General features: G+C 27.4%; 1 protein-coding gene across 9 annotated transcripts in view; it reads left to right on the top strand.

The window, feature by feature from the left end:
- LOC142222327 (CUB and sushi domain-containing protein 3) overlaps window positions 1-26,735 on the top strand; it is an 839,952-nt gene that overhangs the window by 656,857 nt on the left and 156,360 nt on the right. For 8 of the 9 annotated variants that reach the window (XR_012718306.1, XR_012718304.1, XR_012718305.1 and 5 more), the window contains exons 6-10: window positions 12,617-12,739; window positions 16,589-16,766; window positions 16,970-16,996; window positions 21,580-21,791; window positions 21,967-22,180. Coding sequence is in view for 6 of the 9 variants with exons in the window: in XM_075292417.1 (XP_075148532.1) it covers window positions 12,617-12,739; window positions 16,589-16,766; window positions 16,970-16,996; window positions 21,580-21,791; window positions 21,967-22,180 (754 nt within the window). In the remaining 3 variants the exon portion in view is untranslated. The remainder of the gene's footprint in view (window positions 1-12,616; window positions 12,740-16,588; window positions 16,767-16,969; window positions 16,997-21,579; window positions 21,792-21,966; window positions 22,181-26,735) is intronic. The other variant, XM_075292415.1, reaches the window with a different exon arrangement.

Below are 26,735 nucleotides of genomic sequence, written 5' to 3' on the forward strand. Positions count from 1 at the left end.
CAAATTGTTTTTTATATAAAAAAATTTGGTCACAATTTTGTTGTATTTCCATGGTCTGCAGCCGAAATGTATGTCTGTCGAGTGCTACAATACTGCTTTTAGAATATTTTTCCAATAATTTCGGCATTTAGTTTAACCCAACGATCGATAAATGCGAGCGAGTAGCGCCCAGCAGCTATTACGTCGGCCCACACTATTACCATCGCGATGGCAGATACTTCGGCGCCTTTTGAGTTCTGGTAACCAATAGAAGCTGTTAATTTTCTGCTAATCAGCTGAGTCAGCTCAATGTGGAATGGCTTCTCAACGGAAAAAACCAAATCTGGTATTTGGACACTTTTTCCAGGCTAACTTTTATGTACATCGGTGAGGATCAATGGGCTTTAGTCCATGCTATTTTCCAACATACTTCAATTCCCGCGATATCAAGTTTTCTACCACTGTGATCTTCAAATGTGATCTTCATCTTTTCTGGTGTTGTTATCGTTTTTTCATCCAGTTTTTTGATGCGGTAAGAGCACGAAAAAAAATTTTCAAATTTAAAGGCTAACGATATCCACTTGTGGTTTTCCAGCCAAACATATTTTTTTTTGCCTAGATTCTTGGAGTTACAATAAAAAGATTTGCATAACCGCAACCTTTCATATCAACGTAGACTTTTCAAAAAAAAATTTTAATAGATTAGTTGTGTTGGCTTTTTTACCTTTTGTACCCCCTTCTCTGTTAATCTGACCACATTTAAAACACTGTCTATACATGAGTGATGCTGTTTTTATAAAACAAAAAAAAAAAAACCAACAACAGCCCTACCTATGGCTGTTGTTGGTTTTTTTTTTTGTAAGCAAATGTAAATAAAACCAAGCAAAATGGCGGTAGTCGTCATACAATCCCAGGTACTTTAGTTTAATGTTCCGTGAAATACGTTTATTTCTCCCGCTGGTCTACACTGCATAGCGCAGTTTGCTATCACATTTTTACCGTCCATAAAAAAGTTTCTTCCCATTTTGTTAACACACTTTAGTTGTCATCCTCAGCCAACTTTACCATCATCACCATCAATTTTGATGGGTGGTTTTTATTAGGTTTTATGGTAACATCGGAGTGTATACATCGTTGACGGATAACGATGCTTTTTTGTTTTGTATTTGATTTTTTCATAGCTTTCTTTGGGATATCCGAGAAATTGCAGAGACTACAACAATTTGCAGTTACTAATTGGTGTCAGATTCTCATCTTACGTTAGGCGATTCGCTTGGGTAATGGTTACACCAAATCTGTGTTTTAGTTGTGATAATGAATTTTGGAATTTAGTTTGAAACAAAATCTCAAAATAACAAAAAAAAATATTTTTTAAAGAAAATTATGAAATATTTCGTCTTAATTTCATTTCTATAAGAATTTTTGTCAAATTTTTCATTTCTATATGAAATTTTTGCAAAATTGTATTTCCATAGAAAATTTTTGTAAAATTTAATTTCTATAGGAAAATTTTGTAAAATTTCATTTCTATAAGAATTTTGTCAACTTTTTCAACTCTATAGAGGATTTCAAAATTTTATTTATATGTGAATTGTTTCCACAACTTAATTTCCATGGGAACATTTTTCCGAAATTTCATTTCGATAAAGGGTGATGCGGTCAAAATTTGGTCAATATAAACTTGACGTATTTCTTTCAATTTTGCATTTAAAAAACCTGAACACCCCTCATTCAGTTGTCAAAATGCCGTCCAAGCAAGAAGAGCAGCGTATCAAAATTTTGCTCGCGCATCGCGAAAATCCGAGAAATACTCGCACGCAAAGCTGGCAAAATCGCTAAAAGTTGCCAAATCAACCGTTACAAATGTAATTAAAGTGTTTGGGGAACGTTTGTCGACAGCCAGGAAGTCTGGATCGGGGGGAAATCGAAAACCGGAAGCCGCTGAGACGACAAAGAGAGTTGCCGGTAGTTTCAAGCGAAACCTTAACCTCTCTCTCCGAGATGCCGCAAATAAGCTGGGTGTATCGTCTACAACGGTGCATCGAGCCAAAAACAAGCCGGACTATCGACTTACAAGAAGGTAGTGACTCCAAATCGCGATGATAAACAAAATACGACGGCCAAAGCGCGATCCCGGAGGCTGTACACGACGATGCTGACGAAGTTTGACTGCGTGGTAACGGACGACGAAACCTACGTCAAAGCCGACTACAAGCAGCTTCCGGGACAGGAGTTTTATACGGCAAAAGGAAGGGGAAAGGTAGCAGATATTTTCAAGCACATAAAACTGTCAAAGTTCGCAAAGAAATATCTGGTTTGGCAAGCCATCTGTACCTGTGGCTTGAAAAGCAGCATTTTCATAGCTTCCGGGACTGTCAACCAAGAAATGTACGTGAAAGCGTGTTTGAATAAACGTCTGCTGCCTTTCCTGAAGAAACACGGTTATTCCGTACTGTTTTGGCCGGATTTGGCATCTTGCCATTACGGTAAAAAGGCCATGGAGTGATACGCCGCCAACAACGTGCAGGTGGTTCCCAAGGACAAGAACCCTCCCAACACGCCAGAGCTCCGCCCAATTGAGAAATACTGGGCTATTGTCAAGCGGAACCTAAAGAAGACCAAAAAAACTGCTAAGGACGAGCAGCAGTTCAATGCAAACTGGCTTTCTGCGGCGAAGAAGAAGATTTGATGGCAGGTGTCAAGCGTGAGGCCCTGCAATTCGGATTTGGAAAAGCGAAAGCCTAACTGAATATTTTTCCTGTATTGAACTTGAAAAAGAAATTTAATTTGATTTTTTAAATAAACGATTTCACTGATTTACACGCGTTTTCCCTTGACCAAATTTTGACCGTATCACCCTTTAGGAAATTTTTAAAAAATCTCCTGTCTATAAGAAATTTTGTCAGAATTTAATTTCTATAGAAAATTTTGTCAAAATTGCATTTCTTTAGGAAATTTTTGCAAAATTTTATTTCTATAGAAAATTTTTGCAAAATTTCATTTTTATAAGAATTTTGTCAACTTATTCATCTCTATAGGGGAATTTGGCACAATTTTATTTTTATGTGAATTTTTTCCAAGATTGGGATTTTTTTCCGAAATTTCATTTTTATAGCAAATTTTGTCGAAATTTAATTTCTCTAGGAAATTTTTGCACAATTTCATTTCTATAGGAAATTTTGTCTAAATGTCATTTCTATAGGAAATTTTTGCAAAATTTGGCAAAAGAAAGGAAAAGAGAGATGTTTCTACAAAGATTTATTTTGGCAAAGACCAACTATCATAAACATTTTTTCGAAAGGTTCGAGTGTGGTTCAATTTGAGTTTAGTGAACTAACCGACTATATTTTGATAATTGTTTGATAGTTTTGCTGCAAGTAGAGGATGCTGATGAGGAATGTGGTAATTCCGAAACGTGCGTCGATCCAACCAACTTGCAGTCTATAGGGATTTGGCCAAATAAATTTGACAAACATTCTTTTCCTGTGTTAGTTAAGTTACTCTTGTAGTTGACTAACGCAATGATTTTAAAGCTGAGATCAAAACCACAAATATTTTTGCAAAATTATAGATCTTTTTTCCTAAATTTCATTTCTATAGGAAATTTTGTCAAAATTTCATTTCTATAGGCAATTTTATCAAAATTGCATTTCTATAGGAAATTTTATCAAAATTTCATTTCTATAGGAAATTTTGTCAAAATTTCATTTCTATAGGAAATTTTGTCAAAATTTCATTTCTTTAGGAAATTTTGTCAAAATTTCATTTCTATAGGAAATTTTGTCAAAATTTCATTTCTATAGGAAATTTTGTCAAAATTTAATTTCTATACGAAATTTTGTCAAAATTTCATTTCTATAGGAAATTTTGTCAAAATTTCATTTCTATAGGAAATTTTGTCAAAATTTCATTTCTTTAGGAAATTTTGTCAAAATTTCATTTCTATAGGAAATTTTGTCAAAATTTCATTTCTATAGGAAATTTTGTCAAAATTTCATTTCTTTAGGAAATTTGGTCAAAATTTCATTCCTATAGGAAATTTTGTCAAAATTTAATTTCTATACGAAATTTTGTCAAAATTTCATTTCTATACGAAATTTTGTCAAAATTCCATTTCTATAGGAAATATTGTTAAAATTTCATTTCTATAGGAAATATTGTTAAAATTTCATTTCTATCGAAAATTTTGTCAAAATTTCATTTCTATAGAAAATTTTGTCAAAATTTCATTTCTATACGAAATTTTGTCAAAATTTCATTTCTATAGAAAATTTTGTCAAAATTGCAATTCTTTAGGAAATTTTTGCAAAATTTCCTTTCTGTAGTAAAATTTTTCAAAATATTCATTTCTATATGGAATTTGTGCAAAATTTAATTTCTATAGAAACTTTTGCAAAATTTCGCTTCTATAGAAATTTTTGTCAAAATTTAATTTCTATTGATTTTTTTTTTTTTTCAAAATTTTATCGTAAAACTTCATTTCTATAGGAAATTTTTTCAACAGTTCATTTCTATATGAACGTTTTTTAAAATTAAATTTCTATAAGAAAATGTTTTACATAGAAATGTCAATTTTTTCAAAATTTCATTTCTATGTAATTCTTTTCAAAATTTCATTTCTATGTAATTTTTTTCCAAAATTTCATTTCTATAGAAAAATGTTTGCATGTTTTCATTTATATAGATTTTTTTTTTGGAGAATTTCATTTCTAAATGAAATTTCCTTTCAAGGTGTATTTTGTTCTCCGAAATTTAATTTCTATGTGATTTTTTTTTTCGAAATTTTATCTATATATGAAATTTTGTCAAAATTTCATTCCTATATGAACATTTTCCAAAATTTCATTTATATATGCAAATTTTCCAAAATTTCATTTCTATATGAAATTTTTACAAAATTTAATTTCTATAGGAAATTGTTTCAAATTTCAATTTTATAGGACATTTTTGCAGAGTTTCATTTCTATAGGAAATTTTTGCAAAATTTTATTTCTTATATTATGGATGTTTTTATTATATTCGACCTGTATATATACTTTTCCAATTGATAATTGTTGATAAAAACGAGCTCGAGGTCTGTATATTTAAATATACAGACCTGGAGCTCGTTTTTATCAACAATTATCAATTGGAAAAAAAATTTATTTCTATAGGACATTTTTGCAAAATTTAATTTCTATAAAACATTTTGTCAACATTACACTTCTAAAATACATTGTGTCAACTTTTCATCTCTATGTGAATTTTGGTCAACTTTTTCATTTCTATAGACAATGCTATCAAATGTTTCATTTCTAAAGCAATTTTTTGCAAAATTTCATTTCTATGGGAAATTTTTGCACAAATTTATTTCTATAGAAAATGATTGCAAAATTTCATTTCTATAGGAAATTGTTGCAAAATTTAATTTCTATGGAAAATGTTTTCAAAATTTCCTTTCTATAGGGCATTTTTGCAGAATATCAATTCTATAGGAAATTTTTGTTTCTATAGAAAATTTTTGCTAAAATTTATTTCTATAGGAAATTTTTTTTAAAATTTCGTTTCTATAAGAATTTTGTCATTTATTTCATTTCTTTACGCAATTTTGTCAAAATGTCCCTTATATGTGAACTTTTTCCGAAATTTAATTTCTATAGGATGTTTTTGCAAAATTTCAATTCTATAAGAATTTTGTCAACTTTTTCATTTCGATAAGAAATTTGTCAAAATATAATTTCTTTAGGAAATTCTTTTAAAATTTAATTGCCATAGGATTTTTTTCCCCAAAATTTCATTTCTATATAAAATTTTGAAACTTTTGCAAAATTTTGCAAAATTTCGCTTTTATAGAAACTTTTGCAAAATTTCCCTTCTATAGAAATTTTTGTCAAAATTTAATTTCTATTGATTTTTTTTTTCAAAATTTTATTGTAAAACTTCTTTTCTATAGGAAATTTTGTCAACAGTTCATTTCTAAATGAAAATTTTCCAAAATTAAATTGCTATAACAAAATGTTTTACATAGAAATGTAATTTTTTCTAAATCTCATTTCTATGTAATTTTTTCAAAATTTTATTTCTATAGAAAATTTTGTCAAAATTTTATTTCTATAGAAAATCTTTTCCACATTTTATTTCTATAGAAAATTTTGCCAAAATTTTATTTCTATCGAAAATTTTGTCAAAACTTTATTTCTATCGAAAATTTTGTCAAAATTTTATTTCTATAGAAAATTTTGTCAAAATTTTATATCTATGGAAAATATTGTCAAAATTTTATATCTATAGCAAATTTTGTAAAAATTTTATTTTTATAGAAAATTTTGTCAAGATTTTATTTCTATAGAAAATTTTGTCAAAAGTTTATTTCTATAGAAAATTTTGTAAACATTTTATTTCTATAGAAAATTTTGTCAACATTTTATTTCTATACAAAAAAGTCGAAATTAAATTTTTATAGACAATTTTGTCAAAATTTTATTTCTATAAAAAAATTTTGTCAAAATGTTATTTCTATAGAAAATTTTGTTAGAACTTTATTTCTATAGAAAATATTGTAAAAATTTTATTTTTATAGAATATTTTGTAAAAATTTTATTTCTATAGAAAATTTTGTTAAAATTTTATTTTTATAGAATATTTTGTAAAAATTTTATTTCTATAGAAAATTTTGTCAAATTTTAATTTCTATAGAAAATTTTGCAAAATTTCGTTTCTATAGAAATTTTTGTTAAAATTTAATTTCTGTAGTTAACCCTCTAAGGCCCAAAAGCGGGCTTCATTTAATAAGGAAGCTTTTAGTAAAACACACCTTAAGACAACAAAAATGGGCAAAATAAAAAGAAAAATTATTTGAAACTATTCAAGAGGCTTTGCAGCATATGCTGAGTTTTACGGTATAAATGTTTTTCTTGCTTAGTTCTCTTGCTTTTGTGTCGTTAACATTGAAAATGTAATCAGCTTGCAAAAAAATTGGGGCATTAGAGGGTTAATGATGTCAAATTTCATTTCTATGGATTTTTGTTTTCAAAATTTTATTGTAAAATTTCATTTCTATAGGAAATTTTGTCAACATTTCATTTCTATAGGACCATTTTCTAAATTACATTTTTATAAGAAAATATTTTGCAAAATTTTTCATTTATATGTCAATTTTTTTGCAAAATTTCATTTCTATAGAAAATTTTTGCAAACTTTCATTTATATAGGAAATTTTTTCAAAATTTCATTTATATAGGAAATTTTTGGAGAATTTAATTTACAAATGAACATTTTACAAAATTTCCTTTCTATGTGATTTTTTTCTCCGAAATTTCATTTCTATGTGATTTTTTCCGAAATTTCATTTCTATAGGAAATGTTTGCAAAAATTTCTTTCAGTAGTAAAATTTTTCACAATTTTCATTTCTATATGAAATTTGTTCAAAATTTCATTTCTATAATTGTTCTTGTCAAAATTTCAGTTCTATGCGAAATTTTAGCCAATTTTTATTTCCATATAAAAATTTTGTCAAAATTTCATTTCTTTAGAAAATGTTTCCGATTTTCATTTCAATAGTGAACTAGCAAAAAAAATGTGTAATAAAAAAAATATTACTATGGAAAAACTTGTAATCATTTTTGTCTTATTTTCCAATAACTTTGCGAGATTTTCTATATTTAAAGCATTATCGTTTTGTTTCCATTTATCTAAATTAGATTCTTCTTTCGCAATGCCATAATTTAAGTTACATATTTCATATGTATTTTTTTCGCATCCACAAATGTGTCCATAAAACAGTTTTAATGTCATTCTTATAGTTCAGTAGATAGGTATCAAGTGGCATACATGTGTCCACATTACAGCTTAGCCATAAAAATGAATTTATGTGAAATTTGCTCTAATATGAATGCCACATGATTGCAAAATCTATGCTCACACTTTCATTCTCCAGTGGCTAATGATCCTATTCCAGCTGCCAATATAGCAGCAGCAGTTGTGAATAGCGAATTGAGACAAGTGGGCGTTAGTAAACAATCAACGCACAGTGGGATACAAAATTACTAATTCAGAAAGTCATAGCATTTACATACAAAAAATGCACCATGGAATGCATTTTTCTAATTAGCAAGCATTTTTCAATCTTATCTAAATCTTAGTCTAAAATAAAGGTACAACGGGGCAAGTGTGGAAATGCGGACCATACCTAAAAAGTCTGTAAAGATAAAACTGGCCACAATGAAAAACTGCCTATCTTTATATTGATGCTAAATTTTACATATTTTACCACAACAAATGTCCACTAATAAAATAATGCCTAAATGGTTCAAAAAAAATTCATTATAAATAAGAATTCATTATAAACAAGAAGAAGAGTGTTATAGTTTGATTGGATATACGAAAATATTTTTCTCGACTACCCGGCCCAATACATTTGCATATGTACCTGGTATCCTTCAATAGTGTATGTATATCACTATGCTTGTCTATATGTGTTTACTTATTTATCTTGCAACAGCAGCAATTGACATTTTCAACTGATGCCGCCACCATCCAAAGCATCCCCGGCATCCAAAGCATTTACCGTTAATGGCATTGGCAAGTTCATGTTGCAAACACCTCCTAAATGATAAACGATAGAGCATGGTTGTTGTGATGTTATTGTAATGCAATGTTTATTCAATGTTGGGTCATTTCCACTTTACCAACCCCTACATCGTCCTGCCGATGTCGGATGTAGGTGGATGTTACCTCTTCACGAGTATTCCTTTTACACAAAAATCTAGGTTAAGCGTTAACACAAAACTTATTTTGCTACATTTACTAATGTTGCTAGGAATTTTTGTTTGAGTTTGTTGCCAATTTCATTTTTAGGATGTCAGGTAAGCTTGCTAGCAATCAGACAGGCAGGTGTTAATTTCTAAACGAATGAACATTGAATGAAATGTTCATGAGCAATATCGAGGAAATGAGCTAAAATGAAAAATGAAAATGTTATTCAATTATCTTTTTGGCAATCGAAAATTGCAAAGCCACAACTGACATTTGAAAGGATTTCGCATGCAATGTTATCGTCCATAAAATAGAAACTAAATTAGCCATGACATTTATCACAATGAGAGTTTTTGTTCTCGATAAGAAAATATTAAAAGTGTTTTTGAATGGGAAATTTAAAAATGAAAAATAAATTGACTTTATGTCAATAAAGTTTAGCCTACAGAAATTTTTGTCAAAATTTTATTTCTATATAGAAAATTTCATCAAAATTTTATTTCTACAGAAAATTTTGTCAAAATTTTATTCTATAGGAAATTGTTTCGAAGTTTTATTTCTATAGAAAATTTTGTCACAATTTTATTTCTATAGAAAATTTTGTCAAAATTTTATTTCTATAGAAAATTTTGTCAAAATTTTATATCTATAAAAATTTTGTCAAAATTTTATTTCTACATAGGACATTTCATCAAAATTTTATGTCTATAGACAATTTTGTCAAAATTTTATTTCTATAGAAAATTTAGTCAAAATTTTATTTCTATAGAAAGTTTTGACTAAATTTTATTTCTATAGAACATTTTGTCAACATTTTACTTCCATATAAAATTTTGTCAATATTTTATTTCTTTAGAAAATTGTGTCAAAATGTTATTTCTATAGATTTTTTTTTAATTGTTTTTCTATAGAAAATTTTGTCAAAATTTTATTTCCATAGAAAATTTTGTCAAAATTTTATTTCTATAGAAAATTTTGTCAAAATTTTATTTCTATAGAAAATATTAACAAAATTTTATTTCTATAGAAAATTTTGTCAAAATTTCATCTCTATAGAAAATTTTGTCAAAATGTTATTTCTATATAGAAAATTTTGTCGAAATTTTATTTCTATAGAAAATGTTGTCAAAGTTTTATTTCTATAGAAAATTTTGTCAAAATTTTATTTCTATAGAAAATTTTGTCAAAATTTTATTTTTAAAGAAAATTTTGACAAAATTTTATTTCTATGGAAATTTTGGAAAAATTTTATTTCTATAGAAAATTTTGACTTAATTTTATATCTATAAAACATTTTATCAAAATTTTAATTCTATTGAAAATTTTGTCAATATTTTATTTCTATAGAAAATTTTGACTTAATTTTATTTCTATAGAACATTTTGTCAAAATTTTATTTCTATAGAAAATTTTGTCAATATTTTATTTCTATAGAAAATTTTGTCTAATTTTTATTTCTATAGAAATGTAGTCAAAATTTTATTTCTATAGAAAATTTTGTCAAAATTTTACTTCTATAGAAAATTTTGTCAATGTTTTATTTCTACAAAAAAAAAAAAAACAACAAAACAACTTTAACAAAAAATTTATTTCTATAGAAAATTTTCTCAATTTTTTTTCTATAGAAAATTTTGTCAAAAGTTTATTTCTATAGAAAATTTTGTCAAAATTTTATTTCTATAGAAAATTATGTCAAAATTTTATTTCTACAAAAATGTTCTCAAAATTTTATTTCTACAGAAAATTTTTTATCTATAGAAAACTTTAGATGTATAGAAAATTATGTCAAAATTTTATTTCTATAGCAAATTTTGACAATTTTTTTTTTAGAAAATTGTGTAACAATTTAATTTCTACAGAAAATTTTCTCAAAATTTTATTTCTATAGAACATTTTGTCAAAATGTTATTTCTATAGAAAATATTGTCAAAATGTTATTTCTACAAAAATTTTCTCAAAATTTTATTTCTACAGAAAAATTTTTATCTATAGAAAATTTTAGATGTATAGAATTTTTTTTTTAGAAAATTTTGACATTTTTTTTTAGAAAATTGTATAAAAATTTAATTTCTACAGAAAATGTTCTCAAAATTTAATTTCTACAGAAAATTTTCTCAAAATTTTATTTCTATAGAAAATTTTGTCAACATTTTATTTCTATAGAAAATTTTGTAAAAATTTTTTTTCTATAGAAAATTTTGTCAAAATTTTATTTGTATAGAAATGTTATTTCTATAGAACTTTTTGTCAAAATTGTATGTCTATAGAAAATGTTGTCAAAATTTTATTTCTATAGAAAATTTTGTCAAAATTTCATTTCTATAGAAAATTTTGTCAAGATGTTATTTCTATATAGAAAATTTTGTCAAAATTTTATTTCTATAGAAAATGTTGGCAACATTTTATTTCTATAGAACATTTGTCAAAATTTTATTTTTATAGAAAATTTTGTCAAAATTTTATTTCTATAGAAAATGTTGTCAAAATTTTATTGTTCTATAGAAAATTTCGTCAAAATTTTATTTCTATAGAAAATGTTGTCAAAATTTTATTTCTATAGAAAATTTTGTCAAAATTTTATTTCTATAGAAAATGTTATCAATTTTTTTTTATAGAAAATGTTGTCAGAATTTTATTTCAATAGAAAATTTTGTCAAAATTTTACTTTTCTATAGAAAATTTAGTCAAAATTTTATTTCTATAGAAAATGTTGTCAAAATTTTATTTCTATAGACTCTCTACTCTACTGATACTCACCATTTGTGGCACACCTCTTTACGGTTCTTAATTACCTTTGGATTTCCAATTTCAGCCAAATTGGATAAAAACTACGGTTTCTATAAGCCCAAGAAGTAAAATTGGGAGATCGGTTTATATTGGGACTATATCAAAATCTGGACCGATATAGTCCATTGTGGGTGGTGGGTATAATTAAAGTTCAGCTGACATTAGCGCCCCTTTTTTTTTGAGTTGTCAATATTTTTTCAATGCACAATGTCCACAGATATTTTTGACACCCACAATTATGTCAATGGATCAATAATAGCATTGTAAATTATATAAAAACTATCAAAATATTAAATAAAATATTTATCAATTTAATCGGCTATATAATCAATTATATTGAAATACATAATTTATAATTGTTTATACATTATTTGTGGTTTAGTACAATTAAGTTTCGGGTGGACACATAAATTGAAAACCACAAACAAGAATAAAATTCATCCACACCCACATATTCACATAATTATTAAAGCCGAACATATCAGTTCATTATTAAGTGATATATACATTGAAATATTATATTATATACCATATATACAACACCACACTCGCATATATATACACATGCACATTCATTGTATGACTGTGATGATGATAATAACATGATTACAACACTTCTTCTTCCATAATAATATTACGCACGCATATACAAAGCCACACACACATACCCGCACATAGGAGACACAAGTTTCCGTTTTCCGTATCCGCACCTTGTATATTTGTTTGCATGTCCACAACAATACACAAGTGCACAAAAAGAAGAAATAAAACGAAAAATAAACAGAAAATTAATATTTAATTGAAACTTTATTAATTACTATCATATGTATACGAACATATTTCTCTTCCAAAAGCAAAAAAAACAAAAAAACAATAAAAATTTAAGCAAAATATTTCTTTTTTCTTTCTTCCCTCTTTTTTGGAAATTTGTCTACTCCTCCTTTTTCATCATATAAAAATAAATAATGTGGCACATTTATGAAATTCTACTTCTTCTACCATCACCACCACTACTACTACTACTACAACAACTACTACTACTTCATCTCTTCATAAAATTGAAACAAAATATTGAATGAAAAACAAAAATATAAAAACAAAAACTAAACTCGGCAGTGGAGTCCAATTCGGCTTCTTCTGATATAAGGGGCGAACCCCGTGTACAGGCGTTGACACAATCACGGCTAGCGGTAGTGGCTTACTTGGATTCGCTGCCGAGACCTACGTTAAAAACACCAAGTAGGTCCTTCAATTTGGTTTACTGTCTATCTAGATTGATCGAATTTTTTGATTGGATTACTAACAAAATGTTTGGATATTTATTGATGAACCAACTAACTGTAGTGTGAAGAAAAAAAAAACAAACAAAACAAAAATTTTTAAGTTCTATAAATTTTGTGATTTTGTTTTATTTGAGTTGCACCAAATGTTTTGTTAAACATGCACAAACCGAGTAGTATGATAAATGTGTTATAAAAAATTTGTTTAATGTTGTTTAGTTTATGGTTATTATTATTTTGCTAAAGAATTTTAAAACACTAGAAAAATATATATTTTGACTTCAGTCACAATTAATTAATTAATTTTATCACGGAAATGATGACACCAATCACCAACGTCAAATAAAAAAATTAATTGATTCAATTAATTTAAATAATTGAAATTGGTTTTCATTAAAGCATTGATTAAAACAATAAATTTTTTAATTAATATAATATTCAAATATAATATCAATTCCAAAAATAGAGGTGCATATACACAGAAAAAAAATCACGAAAATTTTTCAATTAGTCTTATGTTAATTGAGTTTTAAAAAATATTAAATTAAACATTTTATTGATTCAACAAATTTTTTTAAATTTAAACAACAATCATTCACAAAAATTAATAGTATTAATTAATTTTTTAATTTGATCAATTAATTATACCCTCCACCTTAGGATGTGGGTATATTAACTTTGTCATTCCGTTTGTAACACATCGAAATATTGATCTAAGACCCCATAAAATATATATATATATATATATATATATATATATATATATATATATATATATATATATATATATATATATATATATATATATATATATATATATATATATATATATATATATATATATATATATATATATATATATATATATATATATATATATATATATATATATATATATATATATATATATATATATATGAAATTTGGTACATGGTATAAGAATATGGTCTCTAACAACCATGTAAAAATTGGTCCACATCGGTTCAAAATTATATATAGATTATATTATATATAGATTATATAATTATATATAGATTATATAATTATATATAGATATATAGAAATTATATAAACCGATCCCCAGATTTGGCTTGCGGAGCCTCTAAGATAAGCAAATTTCATCAGATCCGTCTGAAATTTGGTACATGGTGTAAGTATTTGGTCTCTAATAACCAAGCAAAAATTGATCCACATCGGTCCATAATAATATATAGCCCCCATATAAACCAATGTCCAGATTTGGCCTCCGGAGCCTCTTGGAGGAGCAAACTTCATTCGATCCGGTTGAAATTTGTACGTGGTGTTAGTATATAATCTTTAACAACAATGCCAAAATTGGACCATATCGGTCGATAATCATATAAGCCCCCATATAAACCGATCCCAGATGGCAAATTTCGTCCTATGGACACTAAAAACCATGCAAAAATTAGTCCCTATCGGTTCATAATTATATATAGCCCCCATATAAACTGGTCTCCAGATTTGACCTCCGGAGCCTTTTGGAGAAGCAAATTCATCCGATCCGGTTGAAATTTGGTACGTGGTGTTAGTATAAGGTCTTTAACAACCATGCCAAAATTGGTAAATATCGGTCCATAATCATATATATTATTACCACAACCCAAGTAATACGATTGCGGATGACAGTCTTTAGTGAAGGGTACATGGTGCAGGGTACATAAGATTCGGCCTGGCCGAACTTATTAACTGTTTAATTGATACTATCATTTCTATGATTGAAGACATTTCGATTAAAAATTTATTGGATCAATTAATTTCGTGATTGAAGACAAAAAAATATTTTTTGTGTGTAAAAGAATTTAAATTTTTGGAAGTGGGCGTAATTTTGTTCATATTTATTAGTTTCGCATGGAGCTCAACGCAAAAGAGCATATTTTGTTTTATTATTGGCATGGAATAATGGCGAAAGTCATCCAATAAAAGGGACAAATAAAATTTATTAAAGTTCATTCTAAAATTTAAAAAATTAAAAAAAAAACTCGCTTGTTACCAAATAGAGTAAATGGAAAACGACTTTCGTGTAAGCGAGCCAACTCCATGGTTCTTTCCAGTCTAACTTTTTGGAACTTTAATATGTTTTGTATCCGTTCTCGCGATATATTCAGGTCAAATCTGGCTTACACTTTTCGGATAATTTCTGATGCACCGTTTTTTCGTCCACATTTTGAATGCTATGCAACAATGCCACTATTACGATATAGAGGAAATTGACAAAAACGTATTCATATTTAAATGCTGGAGTGCTCTAACGATAGTCACTGTGTGATTTCCAGCCAAATATAAAGCAATCACTATCATCACGTTTGAATTCCATGGCAAATTCGAGAGTGACTTTTGTAGCCTTGTACACAATAAAATGAACTGCTACTGGAATAAATCTGTGAGCTGTCAGATAGAGGTGTGTACGTGAGTAATAGTTTACTCACGCTCACGCACACTCACGCACGATAAAGAAAATTTGTACTCAGGCACACTCACGCACGAAAACGTCGTCACTCACGAAAAATATCGTGACTCACGAATAATTTTATGATTAATTTACCTTACCGAAGTGTCTGAAAACATGAGCATTATAAAAATCGAGAGTGTTATTAAACTCTTAACATCCCAGGTGTCACTAAAATTGTAATTGAATTTAACTCTTAAGCGTTTTATGTTGGTGAGCAGCAATATTTTCGTGAGTGTAATTCGTTACTCACGCACACTCACGAAGATATTATTTTCGTGACTCATGCACGACATTTTGGTTTGTTAATCAGGCTCACGCACACTCACGCTTTTGTCATGAGCGTGACTCACGCACGAATCACGAAAATTTTTGTGAGTCACGACAATTTCGTGTCACGTGCACACCCTACCGTCAGACCACCGGTTTAGAAATAATAGTTAGGTGAAGTTGGTTGCAATACATATCAACTATCCCGTATTAAAAAAATTTTTTTGAACTGATATAAACATAAAAAATATCGAAATTCGAATTATTGAAATTGCCTTAAAAGTCGATTTCCGATTTTCAAAAATTAAAAGTAGTTTTTTTATAAAAAGTCAATTAGTCGAAAAGCCGACTTTCGACTACAAAGCGGCTTCGGATTAAAAACCCTATTCGATATCAAAGCTGAGGATATTGTAAGGGTTTCTGACGTTTACAACTTTTTGACAGTCCAAAAACTAAAAAATGTCATTTGGACCATCTATGGTTGATATTTTGTGGAATATTGATCTCACTTATCTGTTTATTTATCAAATTAGTTTCGAAATGAAAAAAAAAAATATTTAACCCATTTACCATACTACCCTACAAAATCTAATAAAAAACCATCTCTCAGTACTCTATTGGAATCAATATGCTTCTTTTATAAGGAACACTAACAACTCGCTCTCACTCTCTCTCGCTTTATGAAACCAACAAATACAGACTTAACATCAGACCAATAAATCATAAAACTCGAAAAACAACAACACAATTGAATGAATGGCTGTTGAAATGTTTTCCGTTATCGTAATAAATGTTCTCTTCTTGATTTCATGATAGTTCTCTAAGTTATATTAAACTGTCTTCATGTTGTGCGTATGTATGTGTGGTTGTGTGAGTGTGTGTGTGTTGTGTATATGCATATTTCTACATGTATATGTGTTTTTACTGATTTTTTTTCATTGTTTAAAAAAATACTTTCTATTATGAAATTGACTGTGATTTTTATTTCCGGTTCTATTTCCAATTTATCTTTTTCTCTCTCTCTCCCTCTCTCTTTCTCTCTTTCTCTGCCTCGACCTCTCATTTCAGAATGCGATCAAACGTTTGTCTCACGCATTGGTGGCCCTCAAAATGGAACCTTCTCTGCACCACTGTTGCACAATCACAAGAATCATTCGCGGCAATGTCTCTACACTTTCCTAGCAGGACCTGGGCAACGAGTTGAAGTAGTTTTTACATCATTTAATCTAAGAGGAAATCCACCAGAGTACGTACTAACAACAACAATTACAGCAATAAAATTAATGATAATGAGTGTTTGTGTGTGTGTGTTGCGTGTGCATTGGTATTGCAACCTTGTACCATCACACATCACTCGTTTATTTTTATCTCCACTTGATTAACATTTCCATTGGGAACATTTTAATTAATTACGATTTTATTCCTTTTGATTTTCAATTATATTTGCAGCGGTTCTGCCGTCGGTGAATTACCATCGTAAGTAGCTCTCACTCTCTCTGGTTTTTCATTTCATTGTTTGCCACTAGCATTTTTAATTTGATTGGCTGGTTTATATTAAATGCGTTTATTGCAATTTTAAAATGCAATTACTTAATTAGCTGTCAATGGTGAAAAGTGAAAAAAATTGAATTTTAATTTAATTTTATAAACTCTTTATAGTGCAGTGGTGTTTTATATTTAGATTTATTTAATATAACTTTTTGCTGATGTTCAGATTATATTCAATATATTCTAATATAGGGGTGTGCTAGAGATAAAAGATTAGAATGGCTAACAAACATTAATCTGGCTGGAAATCAAATGTGACCATGATTGTATGTGTTAGAAAACATTTTTGCCATAGGACGAAGAGTATAAGTTGGTGATTGAGGTTCTAACATATCGGAATATCAATGTCCAACCAAAAAAAATATTTATTCTTTATTTGGGATAATTATATATCCGTCCGTCTATCTATTGTAATCCCGAAAAACCTCAAATAATGGAGCTATCGAAATTTGGCAAAGACTTTTTAGATTGAGCATACAGTTAGACGACGATGGTCTGATAAGTATTCAGCACCATTGCCTTTTGTAAGAGCAATTTATTATAGGATAGTATATTTTTTAAACGGCTGTGGAAATTTCAGCTACATCGGTCAGTTTTTATTTCGTCGGGTACCCTAAAAAATGAACCCACCAGAAAGTTGAATGTAAATCACCATTAAAGTTCTAACATATGGAAATATCAATTTCCAACAAAAAGTATTTATTTTTTTTTTTGGGAAAATCTGTCTGTCTATTATAATCACGAAAAGTCTCCAATAATGGATCTATAGAAATTTGGCTCAGACTCGTTTTTTCCTGCGGTCAAGCAATTTTTGTACATGAGTTATACGGACGTTTTTCAGATAGATAAATATTTAAGCTCATTGCCTTTTGGAAGAACAAATTTTTTTATAGGATAGTATATTTTTTAAACGGCTGTGGAAATTTCAGGCACATCGGGCTCAAATTACAGTTTTCAATTTGTCGGGTACCCTAAAAATATGAACCAACCAGAAAGGCAAATGCCGATTTTCCGATTTTTGCACCAAAAATGACGATATTTGCTCAGTTCAAAAATTTGGACTAGAAGCAGTTCGTTTACACATTTAGAACCACCAAAAGAGAGAATACATTTGACAATAGTCAGATAGAGAAATTGCAAGTTTTTGCTAGAGATTTCATACATGTAGGAGCTCTACCTCACTTTACATCTACAGTATTAGTAAATTTGAAGAAAATTTTATCAAAAATCTACCAAATTACAAAAATATCTTGAAGTTTTTGATCAAATTTTTGTGGTTAGTATATATAAAAATTTTGTTTTATTCGAAAGATATGTTTTATATGGGATTTATAGAAAATTTTGTTAAAATCTTATTAATACAGAAAAAGTTGTCACAATTTTATTTCTATAGAAAATTTCGGCAAAACTTTATTTCTATAGAAAATGTTGTCAAAATTTTATTTCTATAGAAAATTTCGGCAAAATTTTATTTCTATAGAAAATTTTGTCAAAATTTTATTCCTATAGAAAATTTCGGCAAACTTTTATTTCTATAGAAATGTTTTTCAAACTTTTATTTCTATAGAAAATTTTGTCAGAATTTTATTTTTATAGAAAATTTTGTCAAAATTGTATTTCTATAGAATATTTTGTCAAAATTATATTTCTATAGAAAATTCTGTTAAATTTTTATTTCTACAGAAATGGTTGTCAAAATGTTATTTCTATAGAAAATTTCGGCAAAATTTTATTTTTTTTAGAACATTTTGTGAAAATTGTATTTCTATAGAATATTTTGTCACAATTTTATTTCTATAGAAAATTTTGTTCAAATTTTATTTCTATATTTTTTTTTGTAATTTATTTCTACAGAAAATTTTGTCACAATTTTATTTCTATAGAAAAAGTTGTCAAAATTTTATTTCTATAGAAAATTTCGGCAAAATGTTATTTCTACAGAATATTTTGTTAAAATTTTATTTCTATAGAAAATTTTGTTAAAATTTTATTTCTATAGAAAATTTTGTAAAAATTGTATTTCTATAGAGTATTTTGTCAAAATTGTATTTCTATAAAAGACTTTGTCAACATTTTATTTCTATAGATAATTTTGTCAATTTTTTTTTTGTAGAAAACTTTCTCAAGCCTTTAAATTTTTTCACATTTTTATTTCTATAGAATATTTTTGCAAAAATTTATTTCTATAGAACATTTTTGGCAATTTTGCATTTTGCATTCGAGGGCACATAAGCACCTAAAAATGCTTTCATGAGAAACGTGAATTTTTGCCACGGTGCGTTGTCTTGGTGGAACAACACTTTTTTCTTCTTCATATGGGGCTGTTTTGCCGCGATTTCGACCTTCAAACGCTCCAATAACGTCATATAATAGTCACTGTTGATTGTTTTTCCCTTCTCAAGATAATCGATAAAAATTATTCCATGCGCATCCCAAAAAACAGAGGCCATTACTTTGCCAGCGGACTTTTGAGTCTTTCCACGCTTCGGAGACGGTTCACCGGTCGCTGTCCACTCAACCGACTGTCGATTGGACTCAGGAGTATAGTGATGGAGCCACGTTTCATCCATTGCCACATATCGACGGAAAAACTCGGGTGTATTACGAGTTAACAGCTGCAAACACCGCGCGGCACCCATTTTGCACAGAGCTTGCGCATATCCAAATATTGATGAATGATATGACCAACACGTTCCGATGATATCTTTAAGGCCTCTGCTATCTCGATCACCTTCATTTTACGGTATTCAAAATCAATTTCTGGATTTTTTGATGTTTTCATCGGTAACCACCTCTTTCGGGCGTCCACTGCGTTCACCGTCCTCCGTGCACATTTCACCACGCTTGAATTTTGCATACCAATCAATTATTGTTGATTTCCCTGGGGCAGAGTCCGGAAACTCATTATCAAGCCAAGTTTTTGCTTCCACCATGTATTGCGTAGAAACTTCTACGAAAGACTGTCATCCACAATCGAATTACTTGGGCCGTGGTATATTAAAACTTCTTAACATCGTTTTCTAAATTGTGAGTTAGTCCATACGTAGTATATATTAGACACAAAAGTTATGTAAAGTTAAGTCTACAAATAATTACGAATCGATATGGACTTTTGCACGGTACGTAGAGAGCCACAATTGAAATATGGGGGTCGCTTATATGGGGGCTATACACAATTATGAACTTGATATGGACCAATTTTTGTGTGATTGGAAATCGATTTATCTGAGGGATATATATAACTATAGACCGATATGGACCTAGTTAGGCATGGTTGTTAACGACCATATACCCAATGTACCAAATTTCAACTCACTCGGATGAAATTTGATCCTCCAAGAGGATCCAAAACCAAATCTCGGGATCGGTTTATATGGGGCTAGATATGATTATGGGCTGATATGGACCACTTTTGGCATGGTTGTTAAATATCATATACGATCACCACGTACCAAATTTCAAGCAAATCAGATGAATTTTGCTTCTCGAAAAGGCACCGGAGGTCAAATCTGGGGATCGGTTTATATGGGAGCTATATATAATTATGGGCTGATAGGAACCAATTCCTGCATGGTTGTTAGAGACCATATACTTACACCATGTACCAAATTTCAGCCCGATCGGATGAAATTAGCTTCTCTTAGAGGCCTTGCAAGCCAAATCGGGAGATCGGTTTATATGGGGGCTATATATAATTATGGACCGATGTGGACCAATTTTTGCACGGTTGTTAGAGACCATATACTAACACCATGTACCAAATTTCAGGCGGATCGGATGAAAGTTGCTTCTCTTAGAGGCCTCGCAAGCCAAATCGGGGGATCGGTTTATATGGGGGCTATATATAATTATGGACCGATGTGGACCGATTTTGGCATGGTTGTTAGAGACCATATACTAACACCATGTACCAAATTTCAGCCGGATCGGATGAAATTTGCTTCTCTAAGAGGCCTCGCAAGCCAAATTTGGGGGTCCGTTTATATGGGGGCTATACGTAAAAGTGGACCGATATGGCCCATTTGCAATACCATCCGACCTACATCAATAACAACTACTTGTGCCAAGTTTCAAGTCGGTGGCTTGTTTCGTTCGGAAGTTAGCGTGATTTCAACAGACGGACGGACGGACATGCTCAGATCGACTCAGAATTTCACCACGACCCAGAATATATATACTTTATGGGGCAATATTTCGATGTGTTACAAACGGAATGACAAAGTTAATATACCCCCCATCCTATGGTGGAGGGTATAATAATATGCATTTAATACTAGCGACGCCATCTATATGTCAGACCGGGGACTTATCAGCCAACCTGTTAAAATCTCAAAATCGAACGACCACGGAGATATATTTTCCTAAAAGTCATGTTTAAACTCCCATTTAGATATAACTAACATCAGCGGAAAGTTATAACAAAGTTTTTTTTATTATTTTTTTTTTTATAAATTAAAAAAAAAAAATTTTTTATTTCACATTTTTAATATTTATTAAAAATATAATTACAGATGTGTTCATGAGTATATGGATATATACTCAGAAGTGCAATCATCGGAACCAGCAGAACTGATAAATTCACCATTTGGTGGCCGTTATTGTGGTACAATACCACCCCGACAACGCATTTCCATGTATCGTGCCATAGCAATTTCATTTTTTACCAATAAAAATCTAACAACACCCGATCTATTCGAAGGCACTTTTAGATTTATAAATGCATGTAAGTAAACAATTTCCCTAGATTTCTAAAAAAAAAATAGCTTACTACTTAGTTTTATTTTTTTATATAAAAAAACAAACTTTTTAAAATTCTTTCTCTTTTTATCTATCTATCTTTCTTCATCTACTATCTCTATACCGATATTATCAATTATTTATTCACCATCCATATATAGCGGAATATGAAATTGGTATACCTATAGCTGGTTCACCATGTTCCTATACAATAACACCCAGTTTGAGTATAAATAAGACGGGCGTCTTAATATCGCCTACATACCCGGGTGCCTATCCCAAGGATATGTCGTGTACATATCAATTTTTGGGTGAATCCAATCAGAGGGTTAGATTAGAATTTCGCGATTTTGATCTATTTTTTGGTGGACCACAGTGAGTACCATTAATAGCTGAATATATTAATAAACAATTATGAATTAATGCAAACAACATATACAATAAGAAAAATATATTAATACATACACTGGAAAAGTAAATCTTGACAATTTTGAAACATCAGTTTTTACAGAACGTGATAACAAAAATCGTACATACAAATTTCTTTCAAAGATCATATTGAAAAATTGGATACTTTTGCTAGAATTCTTTATGTTTTGGTAGATTTAGAAAATATTCTTCTCTAACTAAGAGCTACTTCATAAAATTTCTCTAACAAGAAAATTTTGACAAATGTTTCTATAGAAATAAAAGTTTGACAGATTTTTCTATAGAAATAAAATTTTGACAAAATTTTCTATAGAAATAAAATTTTGACAAAATTTTCTATAGAAATAAAAATTTGACAAAATTTTCTATAGAAATCAAATTTTAACAAAATTTTCTATAGAAATTAAATTTTGACAAAATTTTCAATAGAAATTAAATTTTGACAAAATTTTCTATGAAAATAAAATTTTGACAAAATTTTCTATGAAAATAAAATTTTGAGAAAATTTTCTATAGAAATAAAATTTTGACAAAATTTTCTATAGAAATACAATTTTGACAAAATTTTCTATAGAAATAAATTTTTGACATAATTTTCTATAGAAATCAACTGTTTACAAAATTTTCTATAGAAATAAAATTTTCACAAAATTTTTTATAGAAAAAAAAATTGACAACATTTTCTATAGAAATAAAATTTTGACAAAATTTTCTATAGTAAAAAAAATTTTGACAAAATTTTCTATAGTAAAAAAATTTTGACAAAATTTTCTATAGAAATAAAATGTTGACAATATGTTCTATAGAAATAAAATTTTGACAAAATTTTCTATAGAAATAAAATTTTGACAAAATTTTCTATAGAAATCAAATTTTGACAAAATTTTCTATAGAAATAAAATTTTGACAAAATTTTCTATAGAAATACAATTTTGAGAAAATTTTCTAAGGAAAAAAACTGACAAAATTTTCTATAGAAATAAAATTTTGACAAAATATTCTATAGAAATCAAATTTTAACAAAATTTTCTATAGAAATCAAATTTTGACAAAATTTTCTATAGAAATCAAATTTTGACAAAAAATTTCCTATAGAAATCAAATTTTGACAACATTTTCTATAGAAATAAAATTTTGACAAAATTTTCTAGTAATAAAATTTTGACAAAATTTTCTATAGAAATAAAATTTTGACAAAATTTTCTATAGTAATAAAATATTGACAAAATTTTCTATAGAAATCAAATTTTGACAAAATTTTCTATAGAAATCAAATTTTGACAAAATTTCCTATAGAAATACAATTTTGAGAAAATTTTCTAAGGAAAAAACTGACAAAATTTTCTATAGAAATAAAATTTTGACAAAATATTCTATAGAAATCAAATTTTGACAAAATTTTCTATAGAAATCAAATTTTGACAAAATTTTCTATAGAAATCAAATTTTGACAAAAAATTTCCTATAGAAATAAAATTTTGACAACATTTTCTATAGAAATAAAATTTTGACAAAATTTTCTATAGTAATAAAATTTTGACAAAATTTTCTATAGAAATAAAATTTTGACAAAATTTTCTATAGTAATAAAATTTTGACAAAATTTTCTATAGAAATAAAATATTGACAAAGTTTTGTATAGAAATAAAATTTTCTATAGAAATAAAATGTTGACAAAGTTTTCTATAGAAATAAAATTTTGACAAAATTTTCTATAGAAATAAAATTTTGACAAAATTTTCTATAGAAACAGAATTTTGACAATATTTTCTATAGAAATAAAATTTTAACAAAATTTTCTATAAAAATCACATTTTGATAAAATTTTCTATAAAAATCACATTTTGACAAAATTTTCTAGAGAAATAAAATTTTCACAAAATTTGCCACAGAAATAAAATTTTGACAAAATTTTCTATAAAAATCACATTTTGAGAAAATTTTCTATACTAATAAAATTTTGACAAAATTTTCTATAGAAATGAAATTTAAAAAAAAAAAATAAAAAAATAGAAATAAAATGTTGAGAAAATTTTCTATAAAAAAAATTTACAATATTTTCTAAAGAAAAAAACTTTGACAAAATTTTCTATAGAAACAAAATTTTGCCAAATTTTCTATAGAAATAAAATTTTGACAAAATTTTCTACGGAAATAAAATTTTGACAAAATTTTTTATAGAAATAAAATTTTGACAAAATTTTTTATAGAAATAAAATTTTGACAAAATTTTTTATAGAAATAAAATTATGAAAAATTTGTTATAGAAATAAAATTTTGACGAAATATTCTATACAAATAAAATTTTGACAAAATTTTCTATAGAAATAAAATTTTGAGAAAATTTTCTATAAAAATAAAATTTTGAAGAAATTTTCTATAGAAATAAAATTTTGACAAAATTTTCTAACAAAAAAATAACAAAATTTTCCATAGAAATAACATTTTGACAACATTTTCTATAGAAATAAAATTTTGACAAAATATAAATAGAAATAAAATTTTGAGGAAATTTTCTATAGAAATAAAATTTTGACAAAATTTTCAAAAAAAAAAATAAAAAAATTTTCTATAGAAATAAAATTTTGACAAAATTTTCTATAGGAATAAGATTTTGACAAAAGAAAAAAATTAACAAGATTTTCTAAAGAAATTAAATTTTGAAAAACATTTCTAAAGACATAAAATTTTGAAAAAAAATTCTAAAGAAACAACATTTTGACAAAATTTTCTATAGAAATAAAATTTTGACAAAATTTTCTAAAGAAAAAACTTTGACAAAATTTTCTATAGAAAAAAAAATTTGACAAAATTTTCTATAGAAAAAAAATTTGGCAAAACTTTCTATAGAAATAAAAGTTTGGCAAAATTTTCTATAGAAATAAAATGTTGACAAAATTTTCTATAGAAATAAAATTTTGACAAAATTTTCTATAGAAATAAAATTTTGATCAAATTTTCTATTGAAATAAAATTTTGACAAAATTTTATATTGAAATAAAATTTTGACAAAATTTTATATAGTAATAAAATTTTGACAAAATTTTCTATAGAAATACAATTTTGACAAAATGTTCTATAGAAATAAAATTTTGGCAATATTTTCTATAGAAATAAAATTTTAACAAAATTTTCTATAAAAATCACATTTTGACAAAATTTTCTATAAAAGTCACATTTTGACAAATTTTTCTATAAAAATCAAATTTTGACAAAATTTTCTATAAAAATCAAATTTTCACAAAATTTTCTAGAGAAATAAAATTTTGACAAAATTTTCTAGAGAAATAAAATTTTGACAAAATTTTCTACAGAAATAAAATTTTGACAAAATTTTCTATAGAAATAAAGTTTTGAGAAAATTTTCTATGCCAATAAAATTTTGACAAAATTTTCTATAGAAATAAAATTTTGACAAAATTTTCTATAGAAATAAAATTTTGACAAAATTTTCTATAGAAATAAAATTTTCTATAGAAATAAAATTTCCTATAGAAATACAATTTTGACAAAATTTTCTTTAGAAATAAAATTTTGACAAAATTTTCTATAGAAATAAAATTTTCGTTTTGATTGTTATTGTTGGTTTCTCTTCAATAATTATTGTTGTCTTCGATTTCAGCTTAAAACCATATATTGACTAAAATACAAGTGTAGCTTAACCAACAGAGGAAAATAATGTTTGTCAAATTTATTTGGACAAAACCCTATAGACTGCAAGATGGTTGGATGTACAGCTGTGTCGGAATTACCACATTCCTCATCAGCATCCTCTACTTGCAGCAAAACTATCAACCAATTATCATATTCGACCAATCAACTAATTATAAATTCGGGTAATTCACTCAACCCGAAACAGCTGTACATCCAACCATCTTGCAGTCTATAGGGCTTTGCCCAAATAAATTTGACAAGCATACTTTTCCTCTGTTGGTTAAGCTACACTTGTATTTTAGTCAATGCATGGTTTTAAACTGAAATCGAAGACAACGAAATAAAATGTTTACAAAATTTTCTATAGAAATAAAATTTTGACAAAATTTAATATAAAAATAAAATTTTCATAAAATTTTCTATAGAAATAAAATTTTGACAAAATTTTCTATTGAAATAAATAAATAAAAAAAAAAAATTGACAAAATTTTCTATTGAAACAAAAGTTTCTATAGAAATAAAATATTGAACATTTTTTTCTATAGAAACAAAATTTTGACAATATTTTTGTTTGTTAGTTTTTTGGTAAAATTTGATCTAAATTTCTCGAGTGGCAACCGTGATAGATGTCCGGAGACTTTGGTGGCCATTATGCGGTAGAAATGAAGCGAGGATCCTCCTGTTCAAGTCATTCTTGGTTGACGCGTGCTGAGTGTGACGGTGCTGAGTCCTGTTGGAATGTCCATGATCCGTGGCCAAAATGTTTGTCTGTCTAGGGCTTCCATCCATTCTTTAGAAAATCTTCCCGATAACATTCCGCATTTATTTTGACCCTACGATCGATGAA

Source organism: Haematobia irritans, chromosome 1 (genome assembly GCF_050003625.1).
Source record: "Haematobia irritans isolate KBUSLIRL chromosome 1, ASM5000362v1, whole genome shotgun sequence".
Taxonomy (NCBI): domain Eukaryota; kingdom Metazoa; phylum Arthropoda; class Insecta; order Diptera; family Muscidae; genus Haematobia; species Haematobia irritans.